General features: G+C 31.8%; 1 protein-coding gene across 2 annotated transcripts in view; it reads left to right on the top strand.

Annotated features, from left to right (window-relative positions):
- bbg (PDZ domain-containing protein big bang) overlaps positions 1 to 27,175 on the top strand; it is a 537,119-nt gene that overhangs the window by 504,332 nt on the left and 5,612 nt on the right. For both annotated transcript variants that reach the window (XM_073983226.1, XM_073983227.1), the window contains exon 5: positions 23,970 to 27,142. In XM_073983226.1, coding sequence (XP_073839327.1) covers positions 23,970 to 27,142 — 3,173 coding nt within the window. The remainder of the gene's footprint in view (positions 1 to 23,969; positions 27,143 to 27,175) is intronic.

Here is a 27,175-nt window from a genome sequence, read left to right as displayed (position 1 = left end):
AAAATTATACCGAATTTTTTTTTTCTATACGAAAAAAATTATACCGAATTTTTTTTTCTATACGAAAAAAATTATACCGAATTTTTTTTTCTATACGAAAAAAATAATACCGATTTTTTTTTCTATACGAAAAAAATTATAACGAATTTTTTTCTATACGAAAAAAATTATAACGAAAAAAATTATAACGAATTTTTTTCTATACGAAAAAAATTATAACGAATTTTTTTCTATACGAAAAAAATTATAACGACTTTTTTTCTATACGAAAAAAAATTATAACGACATTTTTTTCTATACGAAAAAAAATTATAACGAATTTTTTTCTATACGAAAAAAAATTATAACGAATTTTTTTCTATACGGAAAAAATTATACCGAATTTTTTTCTATACGAAAAAAATTATAGCAAATTTTTTTTATACGAAAAAAATTATAGCGAATTTTTTTCTATACGAAAAAAATTATAGCGAATTTTTTTCTATACGAAAAAAATTATAGCGAATTTTTTTCTATACGAAAAAAATTATAGCGAATTTTTTTCTATACGAAAAAAATTATAGCGAATTGTTTTCTATACGAAAAAAATTATAGCGAATTGTTTTCTATACGAAAAAAATTATAGCGAATTTTTTTTCTATACGAAAAAAATTATAGCGAATTGTTTTCTATACGAAAAAAATTATAGCGAATTGTTTTCTATACGAAAAAAATTATAGCGAATTGTTTTCTATACGAAAAAAATTATAGCGAATTTTTTCTATACGAAAAAAATTATAGTTAATTTTTTTCTATACGAAAAAAATTATAGCGAATTTTTTTCTATACGAAAAAATTATACCGAATTTTTTTCTCTACGAAAAAAATTATACCGAAATTTTTTCTATACGAAAAAATTATACCGAATTTTTTTCTCTACGAAAAAAATTATACCGAAATTTTTTTTCTATACGAAAAAAATTATACCGAATTTTTTTCTGTACGAAAAAAATTATACCGAATTTTTTTCCATACGAAAAAAATTATACCGAATTTTTTTCCATACGAAAAAAATTATACCGAATTTTTTTGTATACGAAAAAAAATATACCGAATTTTTTTGTATACGAAAAAAATTATAACGAATTTTTTTGTATACGAAAAAAATTATAACGAATTTTTTTGTATACGAAAAAAATTATAACGAATTTTTTTCTATACGAAAAAAATTATAACGAATTTTTTTCTATACGAAAAAAATTATAACGAATTTTTTTCTATACGAAAAAAATTATAACGAATTTTTTTCTATACGAAAAAAATTATAACGAATTTTTTTCTATACGAAAAAAATTATAAAGAATTTTTTTCTATACGAAAAAAATTATACCGAATTTTTTCTATACGAATAAAATTATACCGAATTTTTTTCTATACGAAAAAAATTATACCGAATTTTTTTCTATACGAAAAAAATTATATCGAATTTTTTTTCTATACGAAAAAAATTATATCGAATTTTTTTCTATACGAAAAAAATTATATCGAATTTTTTTCTATACGAAAAAATTAATAGCGAATTTTTTTCTATGCGAAAAAAATTATAGATAATTTTTTTCTATACGAAAAGAAATATACCGAATTTTTTTCTATACGAAAAAAAATATACCGAATTTTTTTCTATACGAAAAAAAATATACCGAATTTTTTTCTATACGAAAAAAATTATACCGAATTTTTTCCTATACGAAAAAAATTATACCGAATTTTTTTCTATACGAAAAAAATTAAACCGATATTTTTTCTATACAAAAAAAATTATACCGCAATTTTTTCTATACGAAAAAAATTATACCGAAATTTTTTCTATACGAAAAAAATTATACCGAAATTTTTTCTATACGAAAATATTATACCGAAATTTTTTCTATACGAAAAAAATTATACCGAAATCTTTTCTATACGAAAAAAATTATACCGAAATTTTTTCTGTACGAAAAAAAATTATACCGAAATTTTTTCTATACGAAAAAAATTATACCGAAATCTTTTCTATACGAAAAAATTATACCGAAATTTTTTCTATACGAAAAAAATTATACCGAAATTTTTTCTATACGAAAAAAAATTATACCGAAATTTTTTCTATACGAAAAAAATTATACCGAAATCTTTTCTATACGAAAAAAATTATACCGAAATTTTTTCTATACGAAAAAAATTATACCGAAATTTTTTCTATACGAAAAAAAATTATACCGAATATTTTTCTATACGAAAAAAATTATAACACATAGCTATAAAAGCTTCAAAAAATTCTTAGGTCGCTATAAAGATTCTCTAAAATTTGCCAGGGGCCAATAAAAAAAATATTTCGGAAGTCTGTTGATACCCTTAAGAACTCTGCATTGGTCATTAAGTCCGAATGCTGTCTAAACAATAAAAAATATTTCAAAAAAAATTATTTACAAAATTCTCTGATATCTGTAAAAACTTATCCAATATTGAAAAAACCGACATAAGGTCGATGAAGGCGCATCATAGGTCGGTAGTGAGTGTTCATTGGTCGGCAAAGGAGTCTCAACAAAATCTCTAAGAAGTCGATAAGAACGATCTCCTGGACTCTATAAAGTCTCTCTCCAAAGTATGTCTGAGGAAAGTAAAAATGTTAAAAATATCTCATAAGTCCTTAAAGGATCTCAGGAGTCTAAAATATTTCATAAATCGGTACAAAATAACATGTCGAATATTGCAAAACCCAATATTAGGTCGATAGTTACGTATCGTTCAAACGTTCACCGGAGGTGACTTTATCTATACAAAAGTTCACCGGAGATGACTTTCGCCGGAAAAAAGTTCGTACAAACGTTCACCGGAAGTGACTTTTTCTATACAAAAGTTCACCGGAGATGACTTTTCCTATACAAAAGTTCGCCGGAGGTGACTTTTCCTATACAAAAGTTCACAGGAGATAACTTTTCCCTTACAAGAGTTCACCGCAGTTGACTTTTCCTATTCAAAAGTTCACCGGAGTCGACTTTTCCTATTCAAAAGTTCACCGGAGATGACTTTTCCTATACAAAAGTTCACAGGAGATGACTTTTCCTATAAAAAAGTTCACCGGAGATGACTTTTCCTTGGTCGGCAAAGGCGTTTTGTTTCTCAATAAAGCCTCTTAAAGTCGCTAAAAACGATTTTGCTCCCAGGGAAATGTATTTAAAATATCTCAGAAAACCCAAGATTGCTTCCAAAAGTCTCAGATACTTTTAAGAAATTCACAGTGGTCTATAATCGGCTCTTCAATCGGTAAATACATAGCCAATAATGTAAAACCCGACCTTAAGTCGATAAAAACGTATCATGGGTGGGCAAAGGCGTCTCAATTCTCAACAAAGCCTCTAAGAAGGCAATAACAATAATTCTCCTCCTAGAAAATATATTTTAAAAATTTTAGATTCTTCTTCTAAGTGTCTCAAAATTCTGCAGTTCCCTATAATAAGACCGCAGTTGTCTATAAAATTTCTTCGATCGGTAAAAAAATTACCTAATATTGCAAAACCCGACATTAAATCGATAAATGCGTATCAGAGGTCGGTAATGGGTGTTCAAACGTCGGTAAAGCCATATGAAACATCATTAACGCCTCTAGTCTAGTCGATAAGGATGAACTTATTTGTCACGCAGGTCGATAAAGACGTAGAATATGTCGGAAATGGGTGTTCACGCGCAGGCAAAGACGTCCTAATTCTCAACTAAGCCTCTAATTAAAGGTCTGTTGCTTTACCTGAAATGTTGGCAAAAAAAGATTTCACTTCAATCTCCATATTGAAATTTCAATTTCCCTCTAATCTATATCTCGTTTGATAATACGACCAAATAGTCTCTGCGCATCTTCCCATAATCATTGGCAAGCTGTTAAAATAATCAATGGGCCTACTAAATTCTAATTATACCCCATCCTTACCACCACTACTACTTAGCATTCATTCCATCCATCCATCCTCCATTCAAAAAATCTTTCCCAGATCATCTTGTGCCAACAGATTATGAGTCATATTAAGCATTTATCAAAGCGTTTAATTTCACTTTGCACATTGCACAAAACTTGACCGGTTGACCACCATCAAGCTACCGGTGGTGGCGGCGGCGGCCAACAAGGTAAAAGATTTTCCTCAACTGATGGCGTGAGATAGTCCAGTCAAAGTTACACATTCCAAGCAAATCTATGGTGGCGGCAGGAGAGCAAACAGAACTTAGGCAATGAATGAATAGCAGGGGGTACGTACGGACCAAGTTTAGATAGACTTGAAAACTAGTCTTATTAACGTCAGTTCATTTTTAAGATACTTTAAAGCCTTCTTGTCATCCATTCGGGGTAAGAGTTTCTGTTGTTTTTTTGTGCTATTTTTCTGCTACGCTGGACATCAAGTAAAAGTGTAAGCATTCATATGGAATGGTCATAAAAAATGTAACAACAAAGATCATGGCGGCAAAGCAACATGGTAATAAATGAAGCAGAAAAGAGAATTACAACAACGACAAGAAGAACAATCTTTTTCCCATACAAATTCTTCGCGACTTTGTTGTTTTAGTTTTTTTATGTTTCATTTCTTAAAGCAATGTCAACAATTTCCTGTTCGAACATGGAGAGGGCTCCCTTGATGCATCCTGCTAAATGGTTAGTACGACGACCATAATTCTCATTGGCAAATTAATAACGAAAGTGTTTGAACGGAAGTTAAATTTGTATAAAGTTCTCACAGAAAGAAGACACTAAGTCCGTGTGACTCATGTTGTTATTGGAGATATATACGACTACATGAAAGCAGGTTCTGATCCATGATGAAAAATAAATAAATAAATTAATAAAATATAAACTAAGGGAAAAAACGAAGTTTCTGGCTTTAGGCACTCTCCGAAACTCCTAATCCTTAAAGAAGAAAGTCTTAGGAGCTTCGGAAAGTGTAAAGAAATATACATATTACTATAAAGATAATTGGGGGAACGCCATCTGCTGGAGACATTTGAAGTTGGAAAACAAGCAAAGACCGCAACCGCTCTGTTCATGTAGGTATTTACTACAGTTCGAAAAAATGAGTTTGGGACCTCTACTCATTTTTTCGAACTTTAGTAAATACCTACATGAACACAGCGGTTGCGGTCTTTGCTTGTTTTCAAACTTCAAATGTCTCCAGCAGATGGCGTTCGCACAATTATCTCTACAGTAATGTGTATATTTGTTTACACTTTCCGAAGCTCATAAGACTTTCTTCTTTAAGGCTTTAAAAGTTATTTAACAGATTAGCTGATTTGGAATCGGTTAAATCATCTGAAATCACTTACCAGCGAATCTGATTATATATAAGGAGAACTATCTGAGAAACCGCCTGCGACCTCTAAGGAACATGATGAGACCTATGAGTAAGCATAGGCTTTAATGGCCCTAAACGTTGGTAGCAAATCCCCTAAAGAACCTAAAATAAATTTCCGTGATTCCAAAAATAAGTCACTGAGGCTCCCAGTTACATTTTAAGACTTCTCTAAGAGACCCAGAAAATTTTCTGAGGAGTCTTATGAAGTTCCTCTAGAGTCCATCTGGGGCAAGTACGAATGTTAATGGCGGTAAAATCCCTAGGAACATTCAAATAAATTTTAGCGAGCCCACAAGAAGTCACAAACGCTCTCTGTTGCATTTTAAGACATCAGTAAAAGGTCCTGAAAGGTAAAACAACTAGAAAAGCTTCAAAATAACTCTCAGGAATCTATTAAGTCCCTCCAAAGTTTGTAAACATATATATGGCCTCTACTGCGCTTTCAGTAAAGTCCCTAGGGTGACAAAAATGAATTTCAGCGAGCTCAGAAGAAGCCACAGACGCTCTCATTTGCGTTTTTAGACATCTCTAAGAGACCCAGAAAGATGACAAGGCTAGAAAAGCTTCAAAAAATTCTTAGGACACCAAAAAGATTCTCCAAAAACCTGTCTGGGGCCACTAAAAATATGAAAAATATTTCAGAAATCCCGAAAAGTATCGCAGAAGCCTGCTGATGTCTATAAGAAATCTGCAGTGGTCTATAAACTCTTTCTAAGGTCTGATAAAATTATATATTTAAAATATCTCAGAAATCGGTAAAAACGTACCCATTATAGCAACAACCGACATTAGGTCGATAAAAACGCACCATAGGTCGGTAGAGGCGCCTTAATTCTCAACAAAGCCTTCAAGAAGTCGTCAAGAACGATCTTCCTCCTAGGGAAAACTTCTATGTATATTCAATAAAACCCCTAGAAGGAACCTTAAATACGCATGAGAAATTCGCAGTGGTCCATAAAGGTTCTTCAATCGGTAGAAGCATATCCAATATTGCTAAAACCGACATTTGGTCGATAAAACTGAATCATAGGTCGATAGTGAGTGTTCATGAGTCGACAAAGGCGTCTCGATTCTCAACAAAATCTCTAAGAAGTCGATAAGAACGATCTTCAGAACTCGAAAAAGTTAAAAAGGTACCATAAGTTCCTAAAATTATCTCAGGAGTCTAAAATATTTAAAGTATCGGTATCTCAGAAATCGGTAACAATATAGCCAATATTGCAAAAACCAATATTAGGCCGATACACATGTCGCATATTTTTAAAAAATCCACGAGTGGTGAAAAATATTTTTAAAAAATCCACGAGTTTTGAAAAATATTTTTAAAATATCCACGAGTGGTGAAAAATATTTTTAAAAAATCCACGAGTTGTGAACAATATTTTTAAAATATCCACGAGTGGTGAAAAATATTTTTAAAATATCCACGAGTGATGAAAAATATTTTTAAAAAATCCACGAGTGGAGAAAAATATTTTTTAAAAATCCACAAGTCCTGAAAAATATTTTTTAAAACATCCACACGTGGCCAAAAATATTTTTTAAAAATCCACAAGTCGTGAAAATTGTTTTTAAAAATCCACGAGTCGTAAAAGATATCTTTAAAAAATCCACGAGTCGTGAAAAATATTTTTAAAAAATCCACGAGTCGTAAAATATATTTTTAAAAAGTGCACGAGTCGTGAAAATTTTTTTTTTGAAAAATCCACGAGTCGTGAAATTTGTTTTTAAAAAATCCACGAGTCCTGAAAAATATTTTTAAAAAATCCACGAGTCGTGAAAAATATTTTTAAAAAATCCACGAGTCGTGATAAATATTTTTTTAAAAGATCTACGAGTTGTAAAAAATATGTTTTTAAAAATCCACGAGTCATGAAAAATATTTTTAAAAAATCAACGAGTAGTGAAAATTTTTTTTGAAAAATCCACGAGTCGTGAAAAATATTTTTAAAAAAATCCACGAGTCGTGAAAAATATCTTTAAAAAATCCAAGAGTCGTGAAAAATATTTTTAAAAAATCCACGAGTCGTAAAAGATATCTTTAAAAAATCCACGAGTCGTGAAAAATATTTTTAAAAAATCCACGAGTCGTAAAATATATTTTTAAAAGGTGCACGAGTCGTGAAAAATGTTTTAAAAAAATCCACGAGTCGTTAAAAATAATTTTAAAAAATCCACGAGTCTTGAAAATTATTTTTAAAAAATCCACGAGTGGTGAAGAATATTTTTAAAAAATCCACGAGTGGTGAAGAATATTTTTAAAAAATCCACTAGTCCTGAAAAATTTTTTATGAAATGCACCAGTCGTGAATAATATCTTTAAAAAATCCACGAGTCGTGAAAAAATTTTTATGAAATGCTCGAGTCGTGAAAAATATCTTTAAAAAATCCACGAGTCGTGAAAAATATCTTTAAAAAATCCACGAGTTGTGTAAAATATTTCACGAGTAGTGAAAAATATTTTTAAAAATCCACGAGTCGAGAAAATTTTTTTTAAAAATCCACGAGTCGTGAGAATATTTTTAAAAAATCCACCAGTCCTGAAAAATATTTTTAAAAAATTCACGAGTAGTGGAAAATATTTTTAAAAATTCCACGAGGCGTGAAAAATATTTTTAAACAGTCCACGAGTCTTGAAAAATATTTTTAAAAAATCCACGAGTCGTGAAAAATATTTTTAAAAAATCCACGAGTCGTGAAAAATATTTTTAAAAAAATCCACGAGTCGTAAAAAATATTATTAATATTATATTCTACAAGAGCTCAAAAACATTTTGTAAAACTGTCAGTTCATTTTGTAAAACTTCAAAAATATTTTTCATATCTACAAAATATTTTTTTTTTTTAAATACGGTACTTCGGAAATATCTTTTTAAAAATTCGGGATTTCGAAAATATTTTTTTTAAAATAAGAGATTTCGAAAATATTTTTTTTTAAATAAGAGATTTCGAAAATATTTTTTTCAAAAATCAGCGATTTCTAAAATATTTTTTTAAAAATAAAATTCACGAGTTTTAAAAAATATGTTGAAATAGAATCCACGAGTTTAAAAAAAATATGTTTTAAAATTCCACAAGTGCTCAAAAATATTTCAAAAATATTAACAATTTCTCAAAATATTTTCTTTAAAAATACAAATGTTTTCAAAAAGTTTAAAGACGAGAATCCTGGTTACAGCAGAGTTAAGTAACTCCCAATTGCCATCTTCTTGAATCCTAGCTAGGACAAATAAGGATTATGCATAGACATCTAGCGGAGTTATCTACGGTGTCACTGAAAGCTGTTAAATCCTTCTTCTCTATTAATATATTGTGGCATCTAAGAAAAAAGAAGTCATTTGCTGCCCAAAAATAATTTTCGCTTTTTTCTTTGTGTGTGTCGTTGTGTAAATGATTTAGACCATGAACTTGACACTTTATGCTTTTTCGAAAAAAATAAAACAAACGTTAAAGAATTCCGGTAGTAATACCAAGAAACCGAACAACAACAACAACAGTGTCACTATAATTTACTACCAACAACAATTAACGACCTGCCACCACCTCAACCATCATCCCAACCAACTACTGTTTGGTTTAGGGCAGAGCAGGCAGCTGCTTGTTTTAGCCGGCGAAAAAAGCCCTCTAAGATAAGTTGATGAGTTTTATGACTTGTGCTTTTTTCACTAAAGTCAAAAGGTAAGATAATGAAAACAAATACAACAACAATAAAAGGAAACTGAATAAAAAACGTACGTAAAGAAGGTCGTTACAAGAGAGCGTATGCCTTTAATTAATTACACGATGTTGTTGTAGCCGTTTTTATTTCTCTGGCTGATATGGAAGTTCATGCTACAGTTATTTGCTTGACAACCAACGCCGCCATCCTCATATGAGTGAGTGTGAGAAGCTAAAGCAGAAGAAATGGTAGCAACAAAATGAAAAAAGACTTAATCTTCCCCCAAAAATCAGACCATAATTTTTTAAGGTAACTTTTGTGCTGAGTAGGCAATTACTTGATGTTGATGATCTAGAAGCAGATTCCCCCACCAGCACCACCACCGCGATCACCACCGACCGCACTATTCAAATTGTACGACAATATGTAAAATTAAGAAAACAAACAACAACTAAAAAATTAACCCCAAAAAGCCATCAAGTGTGGCAATGAAGCCAACCAAGCGACCAACGAACTACACACTCACATTCCGCCACAGCAGGTGCAAAGTTAATTCAAAACTCTGAAAAAAAAAACTGAACCTGAACAAAAACGCAATTCAACTGCAACGTTTCTTAACTTCAAAAAAAATTATTGTGGGCCACAAAAGAACCAAAAGCCAAGCAAGCGAGCAAATAGACCCGACCATCATCCGATGGTTCTCATCAGATGTGTGTTGTGTAATAAAAATAATTTTATTTTTTTGAAAATTTTTTGCCGTTATGCCTTTTTCGGTTCGCTTTTATTTCACTCTCTTTATAAGGAAATGTTATAAAAAGCGCAATTTATAAAATTAAATTTCATATTTGGTAAGGAGGGAGAGGAGCGAGGCTGATGGTTGGTGGTGGAGGTCGTCATGATGTCTTAAAACAGAATTCATGGAAAGAGGGTTTTGGATGCTTATGACTTTAAAGCTTCCTGCTTTTGATAAAGATCCAATCGCATGTATATAAAGTATGGATTTAATGTTACCAAGAATTTTTGTGATTAGATCGAAAAAGTTTTGAGTGAATTTTTGGGAAATATTATTTCAATAATTTTTTAAAAGATCAAAGATTGTAAGTTTTTATGAATACTTTTAAGACCTTCTAGCCAAGAATTTTTGGAAGCCACAATTCGTGGATATTTATGAAGAATATTTTTGGGTAACCTGAAGGTCACAAATCGATGGATTTTTTGGGAATATTTTGAGGACCCGAAGACGAAGGTCTGGTGGATTTAAAAGAAAATATTTGAATAGTCGAGGATTAAAAAAAGACTAGTGGATTTTAAGAAAATATTTTTGAGCACTCGCGGATTTAAAAAAAAAATACATTTTCCAGGACTCGTGGATTTTTAAAAAATATTTTTCAGGAATCGTGGATTTAAAAAAAAAAACTTTTTTCAGCACTCGATTTTTATTAAAAAATAATTTTTCATGGCCCATGTATTTTAAAAAAAATATTTTTCAGAACTCGCGAATTTTTTAAACATGTTTTCCGCATTCGTGGATTTTTCAAAAATATTTTACGGGACTCATGTATTTTTATAAAATATTTTTCAGGACTCAGGGATTTTTATAAAATATTTTTAAGGATTTTTTCGAAATATTTTTGAGTACTCGTGAATTTTTCAAAAATATCTTTCACTACTGATGGATTTTTTAAAAATATTTTTCACGACTCGTGGATTTTTTACAAATATTTTTCACGACTCGTGGATTTTTTAAAAACATTTTTCACGACTCGTGGATTTTTCAAAAAATATTTTTCACGACTCGTGGATTTTTCAAAAAATATTTTGCACGAATCGTGATTTTTTTAAAAATAGTTTTCACGACTCGTGAAATTTTTTGAAAATAATTTTCACCACTCGTGGATTTCTTAAAAACATTTTTCACGACTCGTGAATTTTTTAAAAATATTTTTCATGACATGTGGATTTTTTAAAAACATTTTTCACGACACGTGAATTTTTTAAAAATATTTCTCACGAATCGTGGATTTTTCAAAAAATATTTTTCCCGTCTCGTGATTTTTTAAAACCATTTTTCCCGTCTCGTGATTTTTTAAAACCATTTTTCACGACTCGTGGATTTTTCAAAAAATATTTTTCACGACTCGTGGATTTTTTGAAAATATTTTTCACCACTCGTGGATTTTTTAAAAAAATTTTCACGACACGTGAGTTTTTTAAAAATATTTTTCACGACTTGTGGATTTTTTAAAAATATTTTTCACGACTCGTGGATTTTTTAAAGATATTTTTGATTTAAAAAAATATTTTTCCTTTCTTTTTAAAGATATTTTTGATTTAAAAAAATATTTTTAAGCACTCGTGGATTTTTTAAACGTGTTTATGATTTAAAAAAAGCACTCGTGGATTTCTATTTATTTATTTAAATAAAAAAAAAAAATTTTTTCTGGAAAATATTTTTTTAAATCCACGAGTACTGACGAATATCTTTTTAATAATTCAAGAGTCCTCAAAATACTTTTTTTAAAAATCAAAAATATTTTGTTAAATATCCGCGAGTGCTCAAAAATCACAAAGATTTTTTTAGGTATCCATGAGAGCTCAAACGTGTTTTTAAGCATCAAAACTATTTTTTTTTTAAATCCGCGATTGCTGACGAATATTTTTTAAAAATTTAAAAATCCACGAGTGTTAAAAACATATTTTTGGGTTTTAAAAAATATGTTTGAGCACTCGTGGATTTTAACAAATATATTTTGATTTTAAAAAATATTTTTGAGCCATCTTGGATGTTTTAAAAAAATTTTTGAGTTCACGTAGATTTTTAAAAAATATTTTTAAATTTTTAAAAAATATTCGTGAGCAGTCGTGGAATTAAAAAAAATAATTTTTATGCTTAAAAAACACTTTTGAGCTCTCGCGGATACCTAAAAAATCTTTATGATTTTTGCACTTTTATAAAATTATTTCCAGGGATCGTGGAATTTTAAAAAATATTTTTCATGCTTGGTTAATTTTCCGAAAATATTTTTGATCACTTGTGGATGTTCAAGAAAATATTTTTTAACAAATTTTTGACCACTCGTGGATTTAAAAAAAATGTTTCTAATCACTAGTGGATTTGTAAAAAAAATTAACATTCGTGGATTTTTAAAAAATATTTTTTAAGACCGGTGGATTTTTAAAAAAATATTTTTGGCCAATCGTGGATTTAAAAAAAATATTTTTTAACATGTTAAAAAAAATATTTTGACCACTCTTGGATTAAAAAAAATTTTAATATTATTTTATTTTAAATAAAAAAATTATTAAAAAAAAAACAAAATTTTAAATTTTATTTTAAAAAAATATTTTTTTATTTTTTCTTTAGGAAAATATTTCTTAAATATTATTTATTTTTTTTTTTAAATATTATTTAAAAAAAAATATTTTAAGATTTTTTAACAAATAATATTTTAAAAAATGTTCTTCTCTAAAGATTATTTAAAAAAATATTTTTTTTAATATTATTTGAAAAAATATTTAAAACAAAAAATGTTTAAAAATAATATTTAAAAGAAATTTTAAATATTATATCAATAAAATATTTTTGAAAAACTTTTATTTAAAAAACGATGTTTAGATAAATATTGTTATTTGTTGTAATATCGTTAAAGATAGAATCTCATTATTATATTTTTATGTACAAAAATCTTCCAACCAATAAAGACAAATATGAAAATTGAAATTGAGTTACTTTATTATTTATTTTGAAAATATATTTTTAACCACGGGCGGATTTTTTAAAAATATTTTTTTGTTGTTATTATTTAGTTTAAAAAATATTTGTTTTCTACTCACGGTCAATAATATTTTCTAAATTAATTTTTTATTATTATTTAACAAGTTAAAAAAACTATAAAAAATATTTTGAGCACTATTGTTTTAAATATTTATTTTAAAAGATTATTAAAAATAAATTTTTTAACAAATAATATTTAAAAAAATATTCTTTTCCAAATATTATTAAAAAATATATTTTTTAAAAACTTTTATTAAAAAAAATTGATTTTTTAATATTATTTTAAAAAATATTTTATTATTTATTGTGAAAAAATATTTCCGACCACGGGCGGGGCGAATTTTTTAAAAATATTTTTTTTTAGTTTAAAAAATATTTTTTCTACTCGCGGTCAATACTATTTTCTGAATAAATGTTTTATTATTATTTAACAAATAAAAAAATAATATTAATAAATATTTTGAGCACTATTGTTTTAAATATTTTTTAAAGATTATTTAAAAATAACAAATAATATTTTAAAAAAGTATTATATAAATCAAAATATAAATATTATTAAAAAATTTAAATATTATTTTAAAAAACTATTTTGTTATTATCATTAGTTTTAAAAATATATTTTTGACCACTCGCGGATATTTAAAAATATTTTTAAAAACTATATATTATTAAAAAAATATTTTATTATTTATTTAAAAAAATATATTTTTGACCAATCTTGGATTTTTAAAAAAATATTTTCCAAATGTGATCAAAATTGTATCTACATCATCCAAACAACGTGGATAATGTATCTACATTATCCAAACATTATCCAAACAACGTGGATAATGTATCTACATTATCCAAACAACGTGGATAATGTATCTACATTATCCAAACATTATCCAAACAACGTGGATAATGTATCTACATTATCCAAACAACGTGGATAATGTATCTACATTATCCAAACAACGTGGATAATGTATCTACATCGTGGTTAATGTATTTTCATAGTCCAAACTACGGCTAATACGTCAAAATAATTTCGATAATATTGATAAAGCTATTTTCTAAATTTAGACAAGACAGAAAAAAAGTTTTGACTATCTATAACCCCATTAGAAATTTTAAATAACGCTTGAGATGTTTGAATGTCACAGATAATGTATTTTGATTATTTTGGTAATTCATTTAGAACGTTTTCCATAACAAAAATAAATAATTAGTTATTTATTGGCAATATAAAATTTCCTCCACAAAACTCAGCAACTTTGTGCATTGTGGCGCTGGCTGCTTCATGCTCAAGAATTTCAAAGTGTGGGCCTTCTATAATGAAATAATTTATTAACCCCGCTTTAAAAACAAACAGAAACTTAAAACAATCTACATTCAAGTAGTTCTTTGTTTGTTTATTATGCGATACTTTATTGAATGACTTAGAATGTTTTTGGCTTTTGTTTTTGTTGTTTTAATTTCAAGTAGTTATGACCAACTTAAGTTTGAAGAAGTAGTAGGTGGAGGAGGTACTCTAGAATAAATCACCATACTTAGAACAATGAAGAAACAAAAAAAAACAAAAACGACTAAAAACTAAGCAGTCATGGAATAATTTAATGTGACTATCTGGAAAAAAAAACTTGTTGATGACCACAAAGAAAGAAAGAGGAGGTCTTAATGAGTTAGAAGCAAACATTTGAAGTCGTGTGCATGAAATGAAATTTATGTTCTTTTCGATTATTTTGGAACTTGTTTTCTCTAAAATACGGTAATTCGAGGTATTAAAACGTTTTGGGAAATGTCAATAATTAAGAGAATTGGCAATTCATATTTTTTGTCATGATTTACTAAAGATATTTAGATTTCCTTTTGTTTGTAGCTGATATAAAATGGGCAACAGGTTTTGAATTTTTGCCTGAAAGATGCAACTATTTCCTTAATTGTTTTTGGGGAAGGTAATACATTTATTTCATCATGGTTCTGTGATAAGGAAATCTGGTTTTGAAATTTGCTAATTGGCAATAAAAACAGTGCTGCCAAATGCAATTTGGCATAGCTGCTAAAGCAGTGCCATACCAAAAAAAAATTGATTTATGTTACCATTTCAGGCCATCATTATCATAAAACAAATGGTCCTTCGAGCATAACCACAGTTTATTAAAGTAGCCAAATAATGATAACAATATTTATGACACCCATTTATGACATAATAACTTCTCTTAATTCCCACTGCAGCCCAAAATGAAGTTTGCCATGGGAACCAAATTGCTAATGTCATAAATTCCCCGTAATTTTATTTAATAGGATTTATTTCCATATTTCATGTGGAGAGTATTTATTATCTTGAACTAACTGACTGGTCAATAATCATAAAAATAATAACAATGAGATCATCATCTCCATGAGCAGCAGCAGCAGCGGAACAGCTGTTTTTGTGTATTGTTGGCCAACTATCAAATTCTCTTATCAAAAAGCCATTGTATAACTCATGTTTTGAAGTGTTAAAGACAATCTAATCTTTATTGTGTGTATTTTTGTTTGTTTTGTTTCTTCGACAAAAACGATATGATCGAACGATGATTGTATTGCTGTATTGACTTTTGGTCCCATTCATTGTCCATATATTGCATTAGTCATAAATGATATAATGCAACAAGAGAGCAACAAAGTATTGATATCATAACGAATTACTAATTTGACAATGGTAATGATATTGAATGGAATGGGGAAAAACTTGTCAACGAAGAGGAGATATTTCAAATTAAAAAATAATTTTCAAATTCTCCATGGTAACATTTTCCAAGAATAATAAATAAATCTGCCTTCTTTTTACATATGGCAATGCCATCAATGACACGGATAATGGAGATGGGAAATTAATTGATTTTAGTATTGCATATTTATAGGACAAAGGCTTAGCAAATACAAAAACCTTATGAATATATAATTTTTATAAAGAGAGCTACCCTTATAAATAAAGAATTCCTCATTTTAAAAAATTAGGCTCTGTTCCAGAACCTGCAAGAATCTACTAATAATTGACAAATTTATAAAGGAAAAAATTGTCCAAATTTTAAAAATAGTACCCTCTAAAGCGCCCCATACATTATCAAATTGGATTCTCAATACTTGTAATTGTATGTGTAAATTTTTCAAAATCTAAGAATGCGTGTGTGAGTTTGAAATGCTTGATGAAAATCAAAATCGATTTGATTTTCAAAATGAACCCCAGTCAATCCGATGGAGGAAAAAATTTAAGATTACGGTTGTAGATTGAAAGCTGATTGAATGTGTAGCTACACCCTTATCCAGCACACATGGACAGAAAGAGTTCATCGGCTGGACAATCCAATTTGACAGTGTATGGGGCGCTTTACAGGTTCTGAAATATAGAGTGGAGATACATACATTTTCACTGAAAAATAAAAAATAGAAATTTCACATTTAAACCAAATTTCAAATTATCCGTGCTAACAAGTCCCTTCTATAGTTCCGGTCCACCCTAGAGTGATTTCAATGAAATACTTTCATGAAATTAGACGTTCTTAAATTGAGTTCCATACTAAAGTAATTTTATGAAATTGCTGTAATAGGGAATTCTACCTAAGAACACCTAATTTCATGTAATTATTTCAGAGAAATAACTGTGGTGTGGCCCGGGACATAATTAAATAAGTTTTCTTTTTTTTCACATATGGCAGTACCATCACAGACAACCATCTATTTTTGTAGACATGGATGATAGAAGTGATAGGTTAGTGGCTTTAGGTGTCGCATATTTATAGGATAGCTTATGTGGCTTATCCAATAACCAAACCTTGGGAATATATAATTTTGATGGAGTAAGTTACCCTCAAAATATATTAATATATTCTCTGAGTTTCCCGAAATTAAATCAATGTTAACTTCATCCCAATTTAAAAAACTTTTGTTTTTAAAATGTAAAAACAATAAAACCGAAATTAAGCTACATTACCTTACAATTATAAAAATTACATTTATTTTAAATCGCAAAAAACCTAAAGAACTACTTTTTTTAAATTCAGTTTGATTATTGGCCCCATAGGTCTTCAATAGCATTCAAAAATTCAATATTATACCTGCTTTCTGGATTTAGCAAATCCAGTGGTTTTAAGTTGTCATTTTCATACAACATATGTCAAATAAAGCCAGATAATTGCTAAATACAGCGTAGTCTAAATGGGCTATTACACAAGGCTTCTTGAAGTTCGTGCTATTAAGAATCCAAACACTTAATTTACCATCTTGTGATAGGCGTAGACCTTCTTACGGAGTACTTCTATAGGAAAAAGTTATGCCAAAATCTTCTAAGTTATTTTTGTATGGAATATAAGGGTTCTGTAGAATAAGGAATCTCCCAAGAAAAATAGAAAACGTTCCGATTGATCATATTGCAATATGCGAAGGCCTCCTATGGAGTATCCTTAAATGACTTCATTTGGAAAAAGGTGCCACGACGCCACCTAAGTTAATTTCCATAGAATAGTAGGTATCTTTAAAACAAAAAATCACCAAGAACGCTAGAAGGAGTCCCAAAAAGACTTTGATAGAAAAAACGTTTCACAATAAACTTCTATTGGAAAATAACTTCTCGCAACAGGGTTTCAATAGAAAATAAGGCGCCCTGCAGGGGATTTAAATGAGTATAAAGCCTCCCAGACCTCCTAAGTTGACTTCTACAGACTATAAAGTTTCCCAATGCAACTTCTATAAAAAGTAGGTCTCCCAAGTTATCGTAAGTGGACTTCTACTTACGATAACTTATAGAAAATAAGGTGTTCTAAAATAATTTCTATATAGAAACAAGCCCGTCCAATACCTCTAAGTTAATTTTTATATAATAGAAGTTATATCTAGGGTAAAAACAAACTCACAAGTGAACTAGAAAACGACCGAAAAACAATTTGATAGAAAAAAGGTTTTCTAAATAAACTTCTAGTGAAAAATATGACCTCTTAACAAGGCTTCAATAAAAAAGGAGGTCTCCTACTGGGGATTAGAAGACGACCCAAAAAGAATTTGATAGAAAAGAGGTTTTCTAAATAAACTTCTATTGGAAAGTAAGGCCTTCTAACAGGGCTTCAATAAAGAAGAATACATCCTACTGGAGATTCTACAGAATAGAAGGCATCCCCAAGGACTATGTTGTCTGCTATAGACTATAAAGTTTCCCTTTGGGATTTTTATAGAAAAAAGATCTACCAATTAATCGTAAGTGAACTTGTAACAATTTCAACAATTTCCCACAAACTCATAAGTAAAATTCCATAAAATATAAATGGATTAAAGGCAATGCGAATTATGTATAATATTTATTCATGCGAAATTTGAAAGATAAATAGTAGAGCTACAGATTTCATTTCTTCGAAGACTTGTCGTAAAATTCGATAGAGATGATTTCTTTCTTTGGCATCAAGTCTCTGAAATGATAACTAGTGAGAGAATTGGGTACTTATATTAAAATAAACGTGAGAAAATTATATTGAAGGCAATGAGAAGTATATCAATTTTTAAATAAGGAATTTTAGATACAACTGGTATAACTACAGATTTCATTTATTCAAAAACTTTTAGTGAAATTCGATGAAGAAGATTTATTTCATTGACATGAAGTACCTCAAATGATAAATAATCGGAGAATTTGGAGAATATTTTTTACAATTTTTTTAGGGTAACTCACATTATATTTATTATTGATTCCTTGGGTTTATGTATTTGATGCTTCGACACAAGCCATAATACTAAAAAATGCAGCAGTAATGATCACATCTATTACATAAAATCTCGAAAATAGATAGTTGTCTTTGCTAGCATTGCCATATAACAAAAATATTCAATAACGTATTTAATACAGTCATTGAAAATGGTTCTGCACTTTTTGCATCTGTGCCAATATTTAATTCTATTGTTTCAAATTTGTACCTTCGTTATTACAGACCGATCGGATCGGAAGGCAGCTATATTTTATAGAAAGGCACTTAGAGGCCTTCTTTAATATTAAAGCAATTGGGAGACCTTATATTGAAGAATTATATTGAAGTCATTTCTATTCCAAAGAAGTTAGATTGACAGAATTTGTTGTTCTACAGAAATCATCTTAAAAGGTTTTCAAATCTATAGAAGTGTACTTGGGAGACCTTTTCTCTATAAAGAGGCCTTCTCCAATGAAAAGAAATGTGTATGATATTTATATAAATTTCCACTTAGAATTTGAATTGACTGTTATTTCTTTTCTGCAGCTTCAAAAGTGTGGCATACTTTTAGGATTATCACCTAAGATTCACTAGAAATCAGCTGTAAGGCTCCCAATGTTGTATTTGTAGCTTAAAAATTGGGCAAAGGCAATCATTTTGTAACCTCAAGATGATGATACCAATCTTAGAATAATTTTCTTGGCAAAATTCTTCTCTGGAGGACTTTTTAAAAGTATAACCGGAATGAGATGTAAAACCTATTTAGTTTTACAAACTCTTTTCTAATTCTTAGCGAACCTTTTGTCAAGTTTTATAATTCTGTTAGTCATTTGTAGTTTTTTTAAACCCTTAGCCGTTTCCTTACCAAAAAAGCAACCTCCCAAAAAGGTAACATAAATGTTAATGCCCATAGCCTTAATGTAGTCATTGCTGTTGTTGCTATTTTTTGGGCTTCGATTTGTTGTTGTTGTTGTTGTTTTGCATTTATTTAACAAAATATTTTTAACTGTCACTTGATTTGACATTAACAAATTTGTCTTTTAAAGATTAGACATACTCTCAATCTTGTCTCATTCATGTTAAGGTATTTGCGAGGGAAAGAGGGGAAGGCGTCAAACATGGTATGCCTTGCCAGACGACTTCATTCAAAGGTTTTTCTTGGTTTCAAAAAAAAAAACACAATTCTTGCCCACCAAGAACATTTGAATATTTCTACCTTAGAGGGTGATCAATTCATATTTTTGGTTTTGGCCTCTGCGAACTTTTGGGGTAAAATAATACCAACATGTGACCAAAAAACGTTCTGGTCATTTGTTTAAGTTTGGCCTGTGCTAAAAAATTTGCTTATTATTTTGCGTTTTTTTTCTTATTCTGTTGTTCTGACTATCACTAAATTTCGCTTACTATTTGTCAAATGTGATTTGTTTACATGGGTTTTTATGCGCGCCTGCGCACATAATCTACAACCTGTCAAATTTTAGAAAAATCACTGTCAATTTATTTTTATTTTTTTGCTAGACGGGGCAGAATGCGGACTTTAATTTCGAAAACACTGTGGGTCGGCGGACAATTGGGTTGGTTGCTGAGCTGGTTGGCTATTAAATTGTTAACAAAATTTTCAATGCAATTGTTCTTGATTTAGATTTAGCGACAGACAGACAGTAGTGTAGTGGTGGCGGATAAGTCTATCTTTGGATTAGATTTGTCAAATAAATTATTTAACACCAGTCACTTGGAGGCATTCAATGCGGTGGTGTTTAAAATTGTCAAATGGCTACTTTTTTTAGGGGTATTGATTTGTTGACATGTGGGGGGCTAGGTTCAGGAAAAAATTATCTTTTGCGCAAGTGGCTTTTAGTAATTTGAATATTGAAGATTATGAAATTTTTTGGTATATGGCAATACTAGCAAAGACAACTACCTCTTTTCGAGATGTGATGTGATAGATGTGACCATCACTGTGGCATATTTTAGCTTAATCACGTGTATTTAGCATCAAATACACAAACCTTGGGAATAAATAATGAATATAATGTGAGTTACCCACAATAATATGTAAAAGAAAATTACGATTATTGGCAATCTTTTAAATCATTGAATTCCTTTTTATTATTAAAAATTTAATCTTTTCATTGTCTTTAATTACTTTTCACATAAGTGCCGATTTCTTCCCTTTATTATAAATTGTGGCTATAATATTTTTATTTCAAATTCCTAATGAAAAAACGGGTATAATTCTCATTGCCTTGGATACATCTCTTATTTACTTTTCCCATATAAGTGCCAAAAACGCTACTATTTATCATTAAAGTGACTTGATGCTAATGAAGGAAATCTTCTCCATCGAATTTCCTTGAAAGTTTCCGGAGAAATGAAATCTATAACTATAATATTTATCCACCAAATTTCTTCTATATAAATGGGCATAATTCTCATCTCCTTCAATCTTACTTGTTTCATATAAGTGCCGAATTCTGCCATTATTTGGTATTTTATGGACTTGATGCCAATGTGCCGAATTTCACCACAAGTCTTCGAAGAAATAAAATCTGCAGCTATGATATTTATACTTCAAATTCCTTATAGAAAAATGTCTATACTGAAATGTCTATACTTCGCATTGTCTTTAATCTATTATTTTCTTACCTTTTTCATATAAGTGTCGAATTCTCCCATTATTTGTCACTTTAGGGACTTGATGTAAATTAAAGAAATCTTCTCCATCGAATTTCACTATAAGTCTCCTAAGAAATGAAATCTCTATCTATATTATTTGAAGGATAAATATCCCTTCAAAAAAATTGGTATAATTCGCATTGCCTTCAATATATTTCTCTTTGCATTATTAAGGAAACTGGTGCATACTTTTAGGATTGTAATTTAAAATTCAAGCTTTAACAGCTGTAATGGTCCCAATTAGCTAATTGTGGCTTAAAAAAATCCAACCCTGACGTTTTCTATAATTTTAAGGTATTAATCGATGTCTAGATATGTTTTCCTTACTTTATATCAGTATTGGCTGGGGTTGTCCCAATATTTTGCAAATTTAAATATTCAGAAAATATCCTGAAGAATTCGGGATATTTTAGAGATCCTTCTAAGTTCTTTGAAGAAATGAAATTTGTGGTTATAATATTTTTATTTCAAATTCCTAATGAAAAAATGGATGTAATTCTCATTGCCTTGGATATATCTCTTTATTTACTTTTCCCATATAAGTGCCAAAAACGCCCACTATTTATCATTTAAGGGACTTGATGCTAATGAAAGAAATCTTCTACATCGAATTTCTTTAAAAGTTTCCGGAGAAATCAAATCTGTAGCTATAATATTTATTCACCAAAATTTCTTCTATCTAAATGGGCATAATTCTCATTGCCTTCAATCTTACTTGTGTCATATAAGGGCCAATTTCTCCCACTATTTATCATTTTAAAGACTGGGTGGCAATGAAAGAAGTCTTCTTCATCGAATTTCCTTAAAATTCTCCGAGGAAATGAAATATGTATCTATAACATTAATCCATCAAATTCAATCTATAAAAATGAGTATAATTCGCATTGCCTTCATTCTATTATTTTCTCACTTTATTCATAAAAGTGTCGAATTCTCCCTTTATTTGTCACTTTAGGGACTTGACATCAAAGAATGAAATGTTCTCCATAGAAATTCACCAAAAGTCTTCGAAGCAATGAAATCTCTAGCTACAATATTTATCCTTCAAATTCCTTGTATACCAACGCATATACTTCGCATTTCCTTCAATCTATTTTTCCTACCCTTTTTTCATATAAGTGCCAAAATCTCCCGGAATTTATGATTTTATGGGTTTGATGCCAATGAAAGAAATCTTCTCCATCGAATTTCACTATAAGCCTCCTCAGAAATGAAATCTCTAGCTATAATATTTATCCTTCAAATCCATTCGAAAAATTGGGGTAATTCACATTGCCTTCAATCTATTTCTCTTTGCATTATTGAGGAAAGTGGTGCATACTTTTAGGATTGTTATTTAAAATGCAGCCTATAACAGCTGTGAGGACCTCGAAATGCTATTTGCGACATAAAATAGTTGAATCCGGATGCTTTCTATAATATTAAGCTATAAATCGATGACTAGATATGATTTCCTTACTTTATATCCATATTGGCTGGGATTGCCCCAATATTTTGCTAATTAAAATATTTAGAAAATTTACTGGGCCTGCCAGGGACATTCAAAAGACCTTTCTATATGTTTGTTTCTCATTTCCTAACTAAAACAATTTTCAACAGCGTTTCCTCTTGAAAAAAAAAATATTTTTTGATGAATCAAAAAATATATCAAATAATTTGTTTAATTTAGTTCCGTTTCCCCCTAATATTGTCTTCACCATAAATAATAAAAAAAAATTTATTATAATTATGGTTTTTGTTTTTCATCTTCCATTTCCATTATTGATGTCACATGGCATGACACACATTTTGGCTATTTGGATTTTCCGCAAAAAAACCATACACATCTGTTTCTTCTTCTTCGTCGTCTTCTTTTCGGATTGTTCATTGATAATTTCCAATAAGAAATAAATCAAGACAAGAAAAAAATTATGAATGACAAAAATGGTATTTAATTGGTGGGTATTAGAGAGAAATAATTATGGGTTTGAAAATAGTAATTATTTTTTATTAGGAAATTTTGAGAAAAAAACAATAGATTTTCGAATAAGATTTGGTGGCCTCAATTCGAAACCGAAATATAACTGAACACAGCTACATGCTGAACACAGATAGTCGAGACACACACCAATAAAATGCAAATCTTTGTTTATATGTTCGAATCGTAGTTCAATTCGATTTCGAATTGTTAAGGTAATTGAACACAGATTTTTGGATTTTAGTCATTCGATTTCGAATTGATGTGGTAATTGAACACAACTTCGAACTTTAGGTTTACAAAATAAATGACATAATGACTATTTCTTATTATATATGGTCTGTTCCAGAACCTGCAAGTATGTACAGATTTTTACTAATTTTTCGATATCATAGTCGCGGTCCACACTAGCGTGAACATCATTAAAACTTTCATGAAATTAGGCGTTCTTAGATCGAACTCCCCACTACAACAATTTTATGATTCTACTCTACTATGGAACTCGATCTAGAAACGCCTAATTTCATGAAATTTTTCAATGAAATCTCTCCAGAAAAAATTTTATCGTAAAAAAAATTTTAGATTCTTGTAGGTTCTCAAACATAAAAAATTCTATAATAAAATATTCTAAAACTTTTCTAAAATGTTTGCTCTTTTTCAATATTTCTCTCATCTTTTTATTTTCTTTCTCTCTCTCTTATTTTTTACAGATTATTTTTGTAATTCCTATTATTTGTAAATTATGCTTAGCCTATAATCACCTCCCTTAGTGTGTTTGATCCTTAACTAACTTTGTGTTTATGTGTTTTTGTTTTTTTTGTCTCTTCCCCCATGCCCTCCTCCGTACACCCAACAGATCTTGAACAAAGACATTTAAACAAAATGGAGAACGGCCTGCATGTCATGCCACCTCAGCCACCATCAGTTCACCACCACACCACACCCATAATTGTCAGTGATTACTTAACCCTAACATCTCCACCAACATATTCACGTCTGCCACCCGATGGTCATGAATTTCCGCCAAATTTCACAGAGCCTCTAATTATGCCCAGCAGCAGCAATATCGGCGGCAGCAGTATCATGAAAACCACAAGTCTCATGCAAAGTGTTACAACAACAACAAAAGGTGCTTCCCCCGGGGACAACAACACAGTATACACGGAAAAATTATATGCCGCCTCTAAAGTGGGTCCAACCATGGTTGCCAGCAGTCGAACCACCCACATGACCAGTACCACCACAAATGGTGTAACACAAACTATTGTCGAGGTGGAGAAACAAAAATCCGCACCCATTACCATGGAATTGTCGAGTGATGCCCAACCACCTCCACTACCCAAATCCACACCACCACCCACAGTACCAAGGAAGGTTTATCGCCAAGATTTGGTGGTAAATGTTGAGGATACGCGCAGTAATCCCATTACCGTGGCCACAGGGACACCCACCAAAATCATCATTGACACCCGGAACAGTCGTTCCACACAAAATCTTTCCAGCGGCAACAGTAGCGGCAGCACCACACCCACAGCCCACAAGGTGGAGTCACCCTCATTTAGCTCCGACAGCCCCGACTACAAACGTTCCTTAAGTGTACCACGCAGGTCCAGCGATTGGAGGAAAGATGAAAAGTCCGAGAAGAGTGTGCGGGACAAAATTGCCATGTTCTCCAATGATGATGCGCAGCCTTTGGAACCCTCAATGGCCAACAAACCCCTAAGCTTTTCACGTTCCAGCAGCTCCTCGAAGCCCTTGAATTTGAGTACAGAAAATCTGCTTGACAGCTCGTCTTCGGTGTCGGCATATGCCCCCTATAAGGCTTCGCCCAGCCTACACAAGACCCGTGCCATGAGTGTGGAAAATTTGAATGATGTTGCCCGTCTCTATCAGCTCTCCAAGCCTTTGCCGGCCCAAAGCAATTTCTCGGATTCTTTGCAGTCTTTGAATTTCATCAATTCGGATTATACCCAAAGTTATGCCTCACTACCCAGGCGCCATGCTTCCACCCAGAATCTGGATAGGCGCATAAGTTTCAGTGGACAACCGGCCTATGTCCCTGATGAGGCCTCACGCAAGGCAGCCATTACAAATATACTGGAGCAAAGGAGAAGAAGTCTTTCAAAACTTCGAGGTCTGGTTATACCCGATAGACCCCATGTCCCGTTGGAACCCATTTTGGATTTACCGGAAATCAAGTCACGTGACAGTGATCAAATGAAGGCCTCGGGCAACACCTCCTCCACAGATTCTACTGATAGTGGAGTGGGTTCAGTGTCGGGAGTGGGAGGGCAGCACACCGTACCCCGCCCTGCCAAGCGCACGGAGGTTAGCTCCACCACAAACACCTCCACCACCGCCTCAATGCTAAGCACCACCCCGCTCAGGCCCTTGAATGTTTCCACGCACAGCAACAGTGTCAACATTGCCAACAATCACCGGGGCTATTTGTCACAAAGCGGCGGGACTCAAAATTCTCGCTATGCCCCTCCCTCAGTGGCCCAAAGACGCATGGAGGCCCTGAACACCATACCCCCAGCCAAACCACCACGCACCTCCCTTGTGGCCACACCCCGACAAATGTTGCACGAAGAAAGTGATTCCTGTGATTCGGTGTTCTCCTCCCGCATATCCTCCCCACCCATGTCACCCTGTGTACCCCAGGTGCCGGAGAAATTTGCCCTTACCCGTACCCTTTCCTCGGAGACAAACACCTCCATTGCCAGTTCCACCACCTCCACCCTGACCTCGGGCTCTGGCTCCCAGGCAAGCTGTTCTTCGGTGGGCAGCACTCCCACCGTGGATCTTAGTCGCCGTGTTTTGAAATCCGGATCCAATGAATCGGCCACAAACCGCAAAAACATCCTGGCCTCGGCCAAGTGTCGCAATGGCCGTGGTGATACCTCCGCCTTGATGCGCAACCGCCCATACGACGATGAAGACAGTACCGATGGCTATGATGATGATGAGGTGAGACGCCATCACAAATCCAAACCCAGATCTCTTGTCTCAAGTAGCTCCTCGCTCATTACGCTACCCTCCAAAGCTGCCTCACCCACGGCCCCCATCAACTATAAATTGGTCAACAAGAATGACCAAAATCTGGTTGACAAGGTCATCAATGTGGCCGCCTATGTGGAGATCACCTCCGACACAGATGACAGCAGCCGCAAGTCGGCCGATAGCAGCTCGCCCCTGAAACTCAGTGCCATGTTCATAGATGAGGAACGTAAACAGAGCTTCAAAGCTGATCCCACACAAAAGGCCGTGAGCAAACCGGCGGTCAGCAAGAATAGTTCACAAATCATTCCAGCCAAGGTGGTGGCTCCCATAAGCTCACAACCGGTGCAGCAGCTTAGTCCCCAAAGAGCCGTGGAGGCCATTTCTCCGTTAAGCAAAAAATCCTCGGATTCCGGCAGCAGTGAACTTAGCCAATGGATGCATGTTGAGGTGGCCAAGGCTAGAACCCTGAATTCCTCCTCCAGGACACCTGAAAGAAGCCTCAAACCGGTGTTCGAAAAATTCGAAACCAATACCAAGACCACCTTTAGCAGTTTGTCCAGTAAAACCACTCCAAAAATTAGCACAGCTGAGATTAGAGAGAAATTTGAACGCTCTGCGGCCGCACAAAGCTCTCCTCTCATTATGAACTCCTCTTCCGCTGCCACTGCTGCTCCCACCACCACCACCACAAATCTCCTCAGTGCCAAGTCACAACAAAAACAAAACACTTATCACGAACGTTTCTCTTCGTTGGACTCAATTGCCTCCTCCTCCTCGGGTGTCAGTTCAACCACCCAAAATGTCTCCTCGACCCAAGAGAATACCACCGAATTTGGTAGTTTCTCATCGCTTGGCAGCAATCAGAGCCTGATCACTGCTCAAGATATACAACAGATAATCGAAGAAGCCGATCCCCCACTTAAAACACCCGAAGCCTTTATTATTGTCTTGCAAAGGGATACACCGGAATCAAGTATTGGCATTACCTTGGCCGGTGGTTCGGATTATGAAGCTAAGGAAATAACGGTGAGTGCGAAACACATTTTGCTTTCCGAAGAT

The sequence above is a fragment of the Musca autumnalis genome, unplaced genomic scaffold, assembly GCF_047663935.1.
Source record: "Musca autumnalis isolate F117 unplaced genomic scaffold, ASM4766393v1 scaffold_4, whole genome shotgun sequence".
In the NCBI taxonomy this organism is placed as follows: domain Eukaryota; kingdom Metazoa; phylum Arthropoda; class Insecta; order Diptera; family Muscidae; genus Musca; species Musca autumnalis.
The sequence above is the reverse complement of the archived record's forward strand: the minus strand, read 5'-3'. Positions and strand labels throughout refer to the sequence as shown.